The sequence below is a fragment of the Patella vulgata genome, chromosome 1 (genome assembly GCF_932274485.2).
Source record: "Patella vulgata chromosome 1, xgPatVulg1.2, whole genome shotgun sequence".
Taxonomy (NCBI): domain Eukaryota; kingdom Metazoa; phylum Mollusca; class Gastropoda; family Patellidae; genus Patella; species Patella vulgata.
Genome location: NC_065879.2, coordinates 95,298,949 through 95,314,431, shown reverse-complemented (window position 1 = coordinate 95,314,431; position 15,483 = coordinate 95,298,949). Strand labels below are relative to the sequence as shown.

The 15,483-nt window shown below is 37.8% G+C and overlaps 1 protein-coding gene across 5 annotated transcripts in view; it reads left to right on the top strand.

The window, feature by feature from the left end:
* LOC126817346 (GTPase IMAP family member 4) overlaps positions 1–15,483 on the top strand; it is a 113,962-nt gene that overhangs the window by 13,049 nt on the left and 85,430 nt on the right. Inside the window, exon 2 of one of the 5 annotated variants that reach the window (XM_050544300.2) lies at positions 13,294–13,324. The exons of the other annotated variants lie outside the window; for them this stretch is intronic. Coding sequence (XP_050400257.1) covers positions 13,297–13,324 — 28 coding nt within the window. The 5' untranslated portion in view covers positions 13,294–13,296. The remainder of the gene's footprint in view (positions 1–13,293; positions 13,325–15,483) is intronic. 5 annotated transcript variants of the gene reach the window in all.

Here is a 15,483-nt window from a genome sequence, read left to right as displayed (position 1 = left end):
TAAAATAGTTTGAAATTATGTAATAAGCTATTTGTTATATATAAGAATCAAATAATAAATGCACCCACGCCCTGGTATTAAGTTACCTATTCAATGTCATATAGGACATGTTTAATAGTATTTTAATAGCTAGAATATAGTACAATGTGAAGAATACATGTAATTAAAATATCACTATACACATTGTTAAAATATAAACTTGGTGTAAACAACTGTTTCATACATTATATAAGATATAGGAAATAACAGATAAAACAGGTCATTAAAGGAGGAGAAGCTAGATATTTTTGTGTAATAACTTATTAAGTGTTCAGTTTTATTAAAAAGGTTTTGACAGGAGAAATAGAAGGATGGATTAATTAAGAAGTATGAATTATCTAGAGGTTTTGGCTAGAGATTTAGCTTTAATGGTTTGGTTGGAGGTGAAAGGATGGATATCTTTAGAGAGGAAAGATGATTAATTCATTAAAGATACATTATGGGAGATTAGATAAAGAGCTGGCAGTTCTCACTATAGTAGTTAAAAACTAGATAATGTAAATTGGATTTGCTGAAAATTTCATTCAAATTGATCCACTCTGAACCGAGAACTTAGCGATAGAATTTTGGGCCTAGCCTTGATCATCATTACTAAAGTCGGTACGATAAAATTCATAGTCATCAAGAGTTGATTATGGTCTGGATAATGTCTAATTAATAGTTTAGATAACATTTCAGGCCTAAAGAAAGACCTGCAATAAGCAGATTTAGCTCTTGCATAATGTATGTTTAAGCTGTTTTGGCTAGAGATTTGGATTGAAGGGTGGAATCATCAAGAGGTTTGGAAGGAGATTTAGGGGAAGGATGGACTGATCTGGAGATTTTGGCAGGAGCTTTGTTGGGAAAGATATCTTTACTAGATAATTGGTTGGAAGGGTGGATACATCCAGAGGTTTTGGCGGAATGCTAGATGCATTGAAAGATTTGGGCAGGTGATCTGGATGAAAAGGAGGATACATTCAGAGGTTTTGTAGAAGATTTTGGTAGGGTGGATTCATTAAGAGGTTCTGGTAGAATTCTTTGGGGGAACATACAACCATCTGTGGTAGCACTCCATTAGTCCAATAGTATTGGCCAAGGGGAAGACCACAGGTAATGATATTTATCCATCAATTTATGAATTTCCTTTTCTTCAAATGACAAATTATCACTGAATGACCGATTTCCTGCAGTCCCTGTCAGGAATTTTTGATCTTCGCTATATTCGTTGTGAGGATACCAGCCCTGATGTAGGTAAGTTTCTTTCATGTAATTCAGCCCTAGTCATAAATTAGGGAGAGAGAGAGAGATTGGGTTTAACCCTACTCCTTGTCACCTGCAGCTGGAGAATTGAAACCATGCCAAAAGACTCTATGACAGACCTTATGATGCACCGGATGGAAAAAAGAAAATTAAAATTGTTTGTATATAATGCCACACTTGAATATTAATATTTTGTAGACTGTAGTGTAACTTTAAATAATTGTTTATAACCTGCAGTAGCAAAGCTATCAATGTCATGCTCTATTATATCTTTTATCTCTGGATGATCCTCCTTTGAATTGCATTTATTATCAAGACTGCCGTAGTTAAGCATGTTTTGTATGTTTAAGATAACCTGTTTAAGAGAGTATACTGGTATTACATTATCTGTGGTGTTATAGAAATCAGTACAGTAGTCTTTATCAGTTTATAAAGATTTGTATACATGTTTAAGTGCATATATTATTAGAGCGACTGAACATATAATAGTAAGTATATATGTTTCTTATATACATACAATAAGTACGTATATAGTTAGGTAAGAGAGTTGAACATTTTATTTCAATTATTAGTGATCCCTCTGATTAATTATGTACTTCAGTCTCCACTACATGGATACAGACCAACAAAGGTACTTCTGTCTCTAAAATATGGATTACAAACTATAATCTTTATTACTTGATCTTTTATCATTCACCTTGTACTATAAAATATCACAGATGAATTTTCTAAAGCTGTTCACATGAAGATAGATGTATAGTGTCATCTAATGTTAATAAAAACAAAAGGATTTATTGGGTATAAGACAGAAGTGCCCCACAAGTAAATTGTGTAGTGGAATGATCATTTGGAAAATTATACAACCCTAAATTCCACGGTTATTAATATAAAATGAATTATGCTTTAACGTCCTGTTATTCTGCTTCTACTGGGCTAATGAAGACCGGTATACGCTATACAGAATGCTATATCGAATTCCAACTGTCAAGGGATCTTTAACGTGGACCCAGATTTATAGACGGGTCCTCAGTTGATCGGGCCATCCTGGCCAAAAGGTAGTCTAAAAATAAAAAGATATTGCTGAGACCGTATTGCTGGAATCGGATTGACTTTCCGTTGCAGAAGTTTCTGAAAAAACGATCAAGTCGTTTAACACCCAGAAGCATAATGGCTGGAAAAATGCCGAGAAAATATCGAACAATAAACTAAGATAACTTATAATGAATATTATATTTTTGGAATCGGATTAACCCCAGCTATTCGAATATTTATATCCATTAATGCGGATTTTTCACTCGTAAACAACTTTGTCGTGTTAAATGAATCAATCATTTCTCCAAAATTTTTTTAAAGACCCCGTTTAAGTGAATTGAATTAGGTCTACTGCTATTCCAAATTTCATGAAAATCGTGCTTATATTAAAAAAGTTGTCAAATTTGTTTTTACTTCCGAAATAGTATGTCGATGACGTAATATTTGAAATTCGAAAATAGCAGATTTAAAGAAAATGTTTTAAAGTACCCAAAGAAATATGAATATGTAAAATCGGTCAAATATTCACAAAGTTACAGATATGTAGGTTAATTCTTTCGTCATTAACATTTGGTGATTTCGGATTTGTAAAGCGTTTCGCCCCCCCCCCCCCCCTTGAGTTTAGGGGGTGATAATAATATACCCTTCGTATGTCCTGCGTGTCGTAAGAGGCGACTGAAATGATCCCTGTAATGGGGCAACGTATTTGCCGTGCGTTGTGACCCTTGTCGATGGCGAGTGGAATCCTGGTAATTGAGTGGGGATTTGGCTTACGAGCCCTTTCTCGGCAACACATTACTTTGGCCCATGGTTCACATAGACGGGAGGTCAGAATGGCCCACTCTGATCAATCGGCTTTGGTCGTGTTAGCTGATAAGAAGATGATTTGTTTTTCCCTTACTGTGTTATTAGTTTAGTACAGTTTAACCTTTTAACCTTTGTGTCCTGGAGCATCTTCTCCGAAGCAGCGGTTTGGGTCAATCGGATGAAGCATAAGATCTCCTCTTTAGTATATCACTGGCTGTTCTCGTCGGGCGTCAACGCTGGATATTCGCGCAATAGCCTGTATGGATGTTGCAACCCTTGGTGATTGGAGAGCAGTCAGTGATGAATCTTTAAAGCTTACAAATGGCTTCTCAAAATAAAAAATCTAGTTGTCATTATTAAAATCGACTCTTTTAGCGAATATACCAATTAAAGTAACGCCTCATAATAGTCTAAATGTTTCTAGAGGTGTTATTAGGCCCCATGATTAAGAAGGTAGCAATGGGGAAGAGATGCTTGAAAATCTCTGCTCACAGTCGTAAAACGCATATTCTATCGAGCGTAATGGTAACATCATCCAAACCAACAATTATATCCTGACTTTCAACCGACCAGAACTGACCCAAATGATAAAAGCTGGATTTCTCTTAATTCCAGTTTTACCGTACCTACCCAACCATTGCGTTGCTTTCAATGCCAACGTTTTGGGCAGAGCAAAAATGTATGTATGGGAAAACTAATTTGTGCACGGTGTGGCCAAGATGGCCATGAAAGTGAAACATGTCAACTCCATTATCACTTTGCCAATTGCAAAGGAGCTCATTTTGCTTATTCAAGAGTGTGTCCTTTGTGTAAAAAAGAGAAACAGGTGCAACAGATAAAAACAGAAAAAAATATTTCTTACCCTGAGGCGTTAGGAGTTTGCCACACCATCGCCCGTATTTGCAACTTTGTTTGCAAACATAGCGAAGTCGAAGGCCGTTTCCGTTGCTTGTCAGACCTAGTTGTCCCTGCCAGCTTCCGAGCAGGCAGGATCATTCACTAAGCCTCCAATACCAAAGAAACCCGAGCGTATTGCCGTCGGCACTCAGACAAGTTTATCTACAGCAGCAGAGGAGATTGTGTCCGACACTCCTCTTTCAAGTGGTGGAAAGCCACCCACACTACCCCCAAAAGGTGGAAAACCACCAACAAACACTAAAGACCGACCTTCAACTTCGAAGGCCGGTTCAAAACTTTTGTCCTTCCGTAGTAGGAAGGACGAGGATGACCCTGTCCAGACCTATAACAGATTCAGGAATCAGGACAATATGATGGATGTTGTTGTGGAGATTCACGACCCCAATCCCAAATAACAACCAAGAAGTCCTGTTAAACATCCCTGACGATGGTTAATTCCATATTTCAATGGAACTGTCGTGGTATTTTAACCTAATTTTAATGAAATCCAAATCCTAATACAACAATTCAACCCATTAGCTATTTGTTTACAAGAAACATTTCTTAAAACATCTGATAAATTACCATTTAAGCATTTTGTTGAATATCATCATTTTCTACTAATGATGGTAGAGTACATGGTGGTGTTTCCATTATAATTAATGGAGATGTCCCACAGAGTCAAGTCCCCCTAACCAATCCTCTGCAGACTGTGGCTGCTAGGGTGACTTTACACATTCCTGTTACTCTCTGCTCTGTGTACTTACCACCAAGTTTAAATTTAAACCCCAGGGATCTTGATGACCTGATAGAACCAGGGGGCAACTGTAAAAAAAATGCAAACAGCAACTGGGGGGTGGGGTGGGTCTGCCAGCCGAAAAAAGTGCAAGAAAAGGTGCATTTCCGGGTAAGAAAATTGGGTGGTCTAACTGAGTTCTGCAAGAAAAAAAGCATTTCCAGGTAAGAAAATTGGGTGGTCTAACAGAGTTCTGAAAGAAAAAAAGCATTTCCGGGTAAGAAAATTGGGTGGTCTAACAGAGTTCTGAAAGAAAAAAAACATTTCTGGGTAAGAAAATTGGTTGGTCTAATGGGTCCCTGCAAGAAAATTGCATGAAACGGGATACGAAGTGTTTCAGTTCATATTAATAACAACCCCATCAAAATAGAATCGTATTTTAGACCGTATCCAAAATTATAGTTTACGTACATATACGTCTACAAAAAATAGGGATATAAAATTACAATAAATGCGCGGTTTTGGAATTAGTTACGGCCTGTTAACCGAGACTACACAGGGATAAATCTTGTCAACAATATGATTTCTACACTTTCGAAGTTTTGATAACTTTAACATGGGTGAGTTGTTAGCCTTTATTATTTTATTTGCAGACCGTCAACACAATTTTAGTGCTAGTTCTAGTTCAGAGAAGAGCAGTTCTTGCATACACCCCCTCAGAATACCCTATAAAACTGCGTCATGCCGCCTAGGATTCAAGTGGTTGCTATGTATATCGTTCTGGCGTGTTGTCAATCATTGTCATTGTCAATTTTAGCATAATTTCCCGTTATCCTAGGCCCAAATCAGCTGCTATTTCACCTCCCCTAGTGACTATATTTTCAAACAATTTCTTGAGACTAATGAATCATTATCAGGCAGATCATGTTATTCAGAATTTGGGCAAACTTTGATTTAAATTGTCCACTTTAAAGTAAACACTGCAGAGTGCAAAAGAACAAAACAAAATTGTCCACACTGCTTAGTTACGAATAATTTATGATGCCTGTTTATGACTGATTTTCTTCTGTTTTATATTTCAGAGATGTGTTTGGATGAAGTTTGAAAATAGTGTGATGGTCATTTGAGCAGATATTTGTCAATACAGATTTGAGTTGAGGAAGATGACTGAGCACAAAATGAAAAAAAAGTACACTGTAATATTTATATGCGCAGTTATTCGCCTTGCTAAAACAGAGGGGTGTTATATATTGTCAAATCGACAGTGTCTAATCCACCAATCAAAACGCAAGATTCACCCTTAAGCATGTTACAATGCCGTGTCGATACTGTTTGGGGATCACGGTGGCTAAGTGGGTAGGGCGCTGGCTCGCTAGCCTGGAGGTCGGGTGTTCGATCCCTGCATTGGCCGAGAAAGTTCATCCCGATTTTCCGGCGTGGTTCTCCCTTGTCAGTGATGCAGGACGGAGGGGCTGACAAGGACAGCTGTCTAGTCGTTCGGATGGGACGAAAAACCGAGGTCCCGTGTACTCATTGGCGTGCACGTAAAAGATCCCTTGACAGTTGGAATTCGATATAAGAGTAGGCCGTAGTGCCGCTGTCCGGGCAAAATTTCCCTCATAGCACACTGTATGGCATATGCCCGTCTTCATTAGCCCAGTTCGGAGCAAAACAGTAGGACGTTAAACCCCATTTCATTTCATTTCGATACTGTTTTTTCCCCGTCTCGGAGGTGGTGTTTGGTAACTATGTTTTTAGGACAATTGTGATACTTAAGTGAATGGTGAACTTTGTGTCGTAAGGTGATGTCTGTGATTAACTTTATAATTCCTCCGGGAAAGTGAACTTTAATTTCGTGAAAACCCATGCTTTCTAACATGGCGGATCTCTATAGACATCGTGAAATCTGTGAACTGTGAATTCCGTGACTCGTGAACTCTAAATATTGAATTAGAACTGTCAATTTGTTTATGTTTGTACTGTAACTCCTGTTTCTTGTATATGTTTATTTACATAAATATTCATTAATATTTCAAAGCCTTATCATTTCAATCAAGTGTTATCCCGTGATTTGATCGACTGTTGTCCTGTCAATTTGGTTTGCCAGCCCACTCCGAATAAACACGTCGTGTGGAGAGGGTCAACATCTTTTTTACCCACAACACCGCAGCATGCCGAGATGAGATTTGGGTAATCTTTTACTTCTTCACACTCTGGTCAAAATTGGTCAACCTGTGATCAGTAGATGTGAGTGGATATGGGAAAGCACAATAAATGAATAGGTACAAGCCTAAGTTCATATATTTTAGCCTGTCTCTGCATATGGGCAGTCTTAGACTATCTTTGCTAATAATTCAGACTCAGAATTTTGTTGAACATCAACTCAATATAAATACTGTATTTATAACATATCGTCTTGTCATTTGTTCTATTGCTCAGCCTTTTAGTAGTCAGGTATTGCACATACTTTTGGGTGGTCTAAAATGAGATATTTCAAGAAACACATTTTCTTGCACAAGATTTTAGGGTGGTCTAATAAGCAACTGTGAGGAACACATTTTCTTGCGCATGATTTTTGGGTGGTCAATTAAGCAACTGTGAAGAACACATTTTATTGCGCAAGATTTTAGGGTGGTCTTTCTTAAAAATGATGGTGCATATTTTTTTACGCACGATTTTAATGGGTGGGTGGTCTACCCAGGTCCAGTGCATATTTTTCGACTTGACGTATGATGTTTTTTATTACTACTGCCCCCCGATAGATCAATACCTTACGGGGGATTTCAATGGTCATCATTCACTCTGGGGTAGTCCTGGTGATAATATCAGAGGTAATCAAATTGCTGACTTCATTAACATTAATAAGCTGTGCTTATTAAATAATGACTCGCCTACTAACCTACACCCAGCAACTACTTCCTTTTTTTCCATTGATCTCACATTTGCTCCCCGGTCCTATTTCAGGATTTTACGTGGAGGGTCAATGTGGCAGTGACCACTTTCCTATCGTGATTGATGAAAATAGTCCCTCTCCGGTCGAAAGACCTCAGAGGTGGAAATTGCATAAGGCTGATTGGGCTCGTTTTGAATCTTTGTGTCTCTTCTCCTTTGATGCAAAGCAGTTAGAGAGAGAGAGAAATGGGGTTTAACGTCCACTCGACACAAACTAGGTCACCTCGGGACTAACATCTGGTTTAATTTTATTTACATAATTCGCTTGCGCGTAGGGGTCTTTAGCAGTGGGAGGAAACCGGAGGACCCGGAGAAAACCCACGAGGTTGGACAGGCGACCCTACTCCTTGCCACGTACAACCGGGGATTCGAAACCACGCCAGTCGACTCAATGACAGACTTTATAATACAGCGCGCGCACGCTAACCATTCAGCCATCCAACCCCCCCCCCCCCCCAAGGAGTTAGATGATGCAGATGATCCTATTGCCTTATTCACTTCAATCCTCCAAGGTGTAGCTGAGCAGGCGATTTCAAAGACCACGACTAAACCTAAACGTTTCAACAAACAATGGTATAACGATGATTGCAAATCCGCTCTTAAAGAGCGTGATCGTATTTTGAGACAACTCGAGAATCACCCTTCAATGGAAAATATTGCTGCATACCAAATGGTCCGGGCGAAGGCCCGTAGAACCATACGCCAGGCAAAGAAGTCTTCATGGCAGGGTTATGTCTCAAGAATAAATTCCCGCACGACTTCCAAATCGGTATGGGATAGGATTCGTCGGACTAAAGTTAAAAGTAGTGCATTATCAGTCAACCATCTAAATGTTGATAATACCACCCTAACAACCTTTCCTGATATTGCAAATTCTCTGGCCAGTACAATCTCATTCAATTCATCATCAAATTTCTCCTCCGATGACTTTCGAGAACAGGAGAAAAGGCGACTTAATTTCAAGTCCCACAATGATGAATGCTACAATGATAACTTCTCCATTGCAGAGCTCCGTGATTCGTTTAAGCGAGCTCGAGATACTGCAACTGGTCCAGATAAAATACACTACCAAAAACATTTACCTTTTTCCACTCTCTTAATTTTATTGGATCTTTTTAACCGGATTTGGGTTGATGGGAAATTCCCGCCTACCTGGCGTGAAGCCACAATAATTCCCATCCCTAAACCGGGTCAAGATCATACGAATCCTACCAACTATTGCTTTATTTGTAAAACCATGGAGAGACTGATCAATCGAAGTCTTGTTTGGTACCTTGAGTCCAACAACCTTTTTACTGACCTTCAATGTGGATTTCGGTCCCAAAGGAGCACTCTTGATCAGCTCGTTCGATTTGAAACGTTTGTCAGAGACGCTTTCATCCAGAAACAACACTTAGTTGCCATTTTCTTTGATCTGGAGAAAGCGTACGATACCACATGGAAATATGGGATTATGCGTGACTCCCATAACTTAAGTTTACAAGGTCGGTTGCCTATCTTTATTTCCAATTTCCTAGAAGATAGGTCGTTTAAGGTACGCCTGGGATCAATTTTCTCTGACCCATTTCCCCAAGAAATGGGGGTTCTTCAGGGAAGTATATTATCTCCCACACTTTTTACCATCAAAATAAATACAATACCGACGTGCCTTAAACGTGGGGTCGACGGCACTCTGTGTTGACGACGTTCAGATGTGTTACGGATCCACAGGAAATGGGAGTCCCTCAGGGAAGTATATTTTTTCCCACACTATTTTCTATTAAAATTAATACGATACCGGCGTGCCTTAAACGTGGGGTCGACGGCTCTCTTTATGTTTATGATTTTCATATATGTTACGGATCGACAAGTATGCAGACAATCGAACGTCAGTTTGCAGTTTTGACTGCCTGTATGCACTTTTGTCAACGAAGAGGTTTACATCCTGATCCGGAGCTTACACTTGATGGCAATCCCATTCCAGTTGTAGACGAAACGAAATTCTTAGGTTTGGTATTTGATAAAAGAAATTATCATTTATACCCCATATAAAGAGCCTCAAGAAGAAATGTCGGAAAGCCCTCAACATATTCAGAGTCTTTAATAAGATCTAAACTCGATTATGGGTGTATTGTGTATGGGTCAGGCCGCGAGTCTTATCCCAAAGAGTTTGACGCCATACACAATCAAGGACTAGGAGCCTTTCGTACATCTCCAGTGCATAGTTTATACGTCTAGACGCACGGGCCCTCATTGCACAACAGACGTGATAAGCTTGCCCTGCAGTATGCTACGAAAATTGCATCACTTCCAAATCATATTTCATATAATACTATATTTAGACCCTACCACGAACATATATATATGCTTAAACCTAAAGTTATTCCATCATTTGGTATTCGCATACAACCCCTTTTGTCTGGAGCTGGAATCAGACATGACAGTATTGCGAATACCCCTTTCTTTAGGACTCCACCGTGGGCTATATCTCCCCCAAAGATCGATTTCGATGTAACACAACATAAAAAGAAAGATACTAGCTCCACGGTGTTTCAACCCCTCTTTCGAGAGCTAAGGTCTAAATATGGCGATTATGCTCCTATATATACTCGAAAGATGGTGATCGCCTAGCTTCGGCTACTGTGACGCCATATGAGACCATATCTGTGCGTCTTCCACCTGTAGCTTCTATTTTTACAGCTGAGCTCCAGGCTATACTTCAGGCCCCGGAGTTCATTCTACTCCTCTTCGCATTGCAAATTAATGGAGGTGCTGAAACAAATTATATTTTGCCCGGGCGAAATAGACATCCCAATCATTCTCTTCGCAAACGATTATTCAAATATAAAAATTTTGATCAATAATGAGACGGGCAAAGGTAGAAAATATTGCGAAAGGCGACTTACATCAGTAGATGACGCTAGAAAAAAGATTTTCTGGGTGAAAAAATAAGACATTACTTTATTATCACCGTGCCGTATACGTGGCCCTTTGCTTCATAGCTGGAATGAAGATTTACACTGTGGATTGGTTGTGAAACATATCCAAAGAGATTTCGGGCTGTTGGCCAGCTACCAAGAAATTATTTATCTCGCTCATATAAACTTTTTATTTTGAATCTTCTGATGAAGACAAAGAATAAACTAATAACTAAACATATCTCTGAGTTACTGTGTTTTTTATTTACATTTCAAGATTTCTTGAAAAGTACCATTACAATTTAATATTTCCCGACAATTTTATTCCCACCCCTCCACACACGCACACCTGCTACCCCCTCCATACCTATCAAAACAGATGTCCAGGGGCATCATAAACACTTATTTAGAGATGGGCAGACCTAGAAATTTATGTTTTATTAATATATTATGTCAACATAATGACATCCCCTCTCCCCCCATTGTAGACATTTGACCCCCTATATCTGGAAAACGCCTGATCACCACCCTGATTTGGCATCTGTGAAAAAATTTTCGACCATAAAAAATAGATATACATTGACCGTCAATATTACAGCACCCCCGAGAACACTTCCCGCCCCCCTCGTTGCTCTGAGCTGGTCCGCATGCATTTCTGTCAGAAACGAGGTTTGCATCCCGATCCAGAACTGTTCTTGGATGCAATCGCCTTCCAATTTCTAGGACTAATATTTAATTATCATTTATCCCCCACATTAAAAACCTAAAAAAGAAATGTCTGAAAGCCCTCAACATATTGAGAGAGAGAGAGAAATGGGGTTTAACGTCCACTCGACAAAAACTAGGTTATTTCGGGACTAACACATGGTTTAATTTTTTTTATAATTCGCTTGCTCAGTGGGAGGAAACCGGAGGACCCGGAGAAAACCCACGAGGTTGAACAGGCGACCCTACTCCTTGTCACGTACAACCGGGGATTCGAAAACCCGCCAGTTGACTCAATGACAGACCTTATGATACAGCACGCGCCAATGCTAACCATTCGGCCATCCAACCCCCCACCTCAACATATTGATAGATCGTAAGGTCCTGCAGTATGCTACAAAAATCGCATCTCTTCCAAATCATATTTCATTTAGACCATACCATGAGCATTTATATCTGCTCAAGACTAAAGTCATTCCACCATTTAGTATTCGCATACAACCCCTTTTGTCTGAGTCTGCTATCAGCCTTGACGGTATTGCGAATACCCCTTTCTTTAGGACTCCACCGTGGGCTATATCTCCCCCAAAGATTGATTTCGATCTTACACAACAAAAATAGACAGATACAAGCTCCACGGTGTTTCAGTCTCTATTTTCAGAGCTAAGGTCTAAATATGATGAATATGCTCCTATTTACACAGACTGTTCTAAAGATGGTGATCGGGTAGCTTTGGTTACTGTGACACCATCTGAGACTATTTCTGTGTGTCTTCCACCTGCTGCTTCAATATTTACAGCTGAACTCCATGCCATTCTTCAGGCATTGGAGTTCATTCAATCATCGCATCTATTACAGCACATTATCTTTACTGATTCTCTGTCCTCGCTTCAAACAATAAACAGCTTGAACACCCAAAGGATTTAAGTCTACAACTTGGTACTGTTAGAAGGTGATGATATTTTACCTTAGGGTGCATTTGGGGTTATATTCAGATAGCACTGAACTAAGATATTCTGGGGCTGTTTCATTAAAAAATTTCTGGGCCATACACAAGAGTTTGAAATGGATTCTGTGGGTGATTGGTAGCCAGTAAGTTCTTTTATAACAGGTGTAATGTGACAGTTTCTGTCAGATCTGCAGAGGATCCTGACTGCAGTGTTTTGCATAATTTGAAGTTTGTTTATCAGGTTCTGATGATGAAGTTGTTTTGTGACGCTCTCGCATAGGTCATACTTTTTTAACACACATGTTCATCTTGAAACGAGACTCAACCCGAATGTGAACACTGTCATGTTCCCTTGACAGTTAAACACATTTTGATTGAGTGCAAGCATCTCAAAGATACAAGGTCACAATATTACCGTTGTCAGTCACACATCACTTGTTTGCCCAACCTAGGTTATATTGAGAAATGCTTAACTATTTTGATATACTGTGATATTGTTTTTAATTTATGCACACAAAGTGTTTTGATATGATTTAGCTTGTCTCGAAAGAATCACAATATGTTTGGCGCCATAAAACCCTATTTTATTCATTCATTCATTCAAACTCTCTTAATTTTATTAGATCTGTTTAACCGGATTTGGGTTGATGGTTCTATCCTTCGAGGCATAAAGCCACAATAATTCCCATCCCTAAATCAGGTAAAGATCATAAAAATCCTACCAGCTATCGTCTGATTGCTTTAACTAACTGTATTTGCAAAACCATAGAGAGATTGATCAATCGAATAAAGGACTATGTTGATCTACGCTCGTATTTCAAGTAGTAAAACCCTGGCATAATGGAACAACAATCTGTTTGGAACAGAAGAGGTGAATATACCTATATTTCCTTTCTACAGGACGAATAACACATGGCAATATTTCACGCGAGGGTTGAAGACAGAAGTAACTTCAAATATTTACTTCCAATGAATTAAATAATTATCCTTTGATTTTCCAACAAACAAAAATACACGTGTCCTCTCTATTCTTTCAGGCGATGGCCGCCTCCTCACACGATTTGAAGGGTACGTATTTACTAATTAATTCTTACTAAGGACTTACATATTTATGGACCCGAAGCTCATAAATGTTATTTGAACCAGCATCGGTGTCTAGTAACCATCGCTATTTTATTCAGTGGGGTTATTCCATAACAGATCATCACAATTTGCTTGTTTAACACTATTAATTTAAATTTGTGGCATTTGTAATATTTCCGGGATAACGATATTATTTCGTTTGAAGTTGATAATCGCAATATTAACCCCTCTTGAGATTACGAATTAGTTTTATGAATTTAATCGGGGTTTATTCTAACCGGAACGAGTTCGTTTCTTTGATATCCCTGACACCAAGCTATTAATGAAATGATTGGGTGAACATGCCCAAAAGTAATTTAGAGTTCGCCTACCGGCCTGGAATCTAGATGGCATCTTCTTTTCGTTATCTGCTGGTGATAGATTCGTTTGGAAACGAGCTAATTGTAAACGAAGAATGCTAATTAGAACACAAATTAATTGGGTTTTATCAATGTAGCCTAACATACTATTTTAACCGTACTCTGCTACACATTTTCTGGTGGTTTAACGTCCTAGGTACGAACATGTAAAACGGCGTGTCATCTTCTGGAAATTTTAAACCTTTGACTTGAATTCAAGTAGCCTTTATCAAACTTAAACTCAAAATTAAATTGGGATAAATATAGTTTAACAATTTGGATGTTATAAAGAAACTAAACTTTGAGAAAATTATAAAATCGATAGAACTGATTTTAGAAAAGTTGAAATTTAAAAATTTTCCGTTGGGGAAAATACAAATAATCAAAGCTTTTTGTCTTTTGTCTTTCACAATTATTGAGCACGACTCATACCAGAGTATATAATTATGGAATTCAAATTTATAGATAAAACGGCCCATATAAGACCAATAGACAACTTGCATTACCTTCCTTATATATTCAATAGACAATATCTTCTGTGGAATAAAAGAGTAGTATTAATGACAGCCTGAAATTAATTAGCGCTTGAGTGGTAATAACAGTTGCCGAAGGTTTTCAGAGAGATTGTTAATCTCTTTCAAACATTAATATTGTGAAGTTGAATCTCTAAAAGGAATATCAGTCCAAAAATGGTTCTATTAGAGTCAGTATTTACAAAGATATTAATTTGCAAATTTCACACAATTTGGCATCCCTTGTGCACTATATATCAAGTGTCAGGTATCATCGTGTGCTGGGTCTGTTTTTAATCTGAACTGAAGACTTAAATCAAAAATATTTAACTTTGTATGGCCATTGTGATTTTAAAGTCGAACAGAATCTTTGTTTACAAACAGAGTTTGGTAAGACAGTCAGAATAAACACTAAATGACTCAATTAATCGTTAAGCATCAACATTTTACCTCATTTCAAGGTTTTTGACTTTTTCAAAAATAAAATTCAATAAAATGACGTCACTTTAAAAAACAATTGGTCAAATATTAAAATTCTAATTGCACCGATCGATTAAGAATTGACAATGGTTTTCAAAAATATATTGAAACTCGGATAAGAATTGTAGTATAAGATAGATTTTAAAAATTTACCCACGTTTTCAAAATGATGGCACTTCCGTTGAAATTTAACTTGACGAGATTACTGTAAGTTGAAAGACGACTCCTACTGACAAATATTTTTTATATAATGAAAAATTAAAGAAGTTTATTATATGAAATCGATTTTAGAAGGGCAATAATCATTTAATTTACCCATTAATGGCGGATTCTGAAAGATTCAAGTCGATATCTTCAAAAATGAAAGAAATACGCTCAGAAATTATACCGTTTTGAAACTTAAGCATAAAATTAGGTCATGCAGGTTACAGACCACATTCTATTGGACAAAACTCAAGCTGCATTTAAATTTATTGAAAAATAAAAAAGCTTCCTCTGATGTCTTAATATGGTTTTTGTTACGTCTATGACGTCACTTCACGATAAAATTTTCTAAAGTTTTAGTTATTCGTTGAGCTCTTGCTGTAAAATATTTTTTGATGGTATACATGTAGAGTTTATATGTATAGAGTATTTACTTTTTCTTAAAAAGGTTAAAAATAATAAAATAGTTTTAATACTACGTAGAAGTATAAGAACTAATAATAGATTAAAGAGTCAAATGTAAATTGAAGCATACTAGCCAGAAACTGCT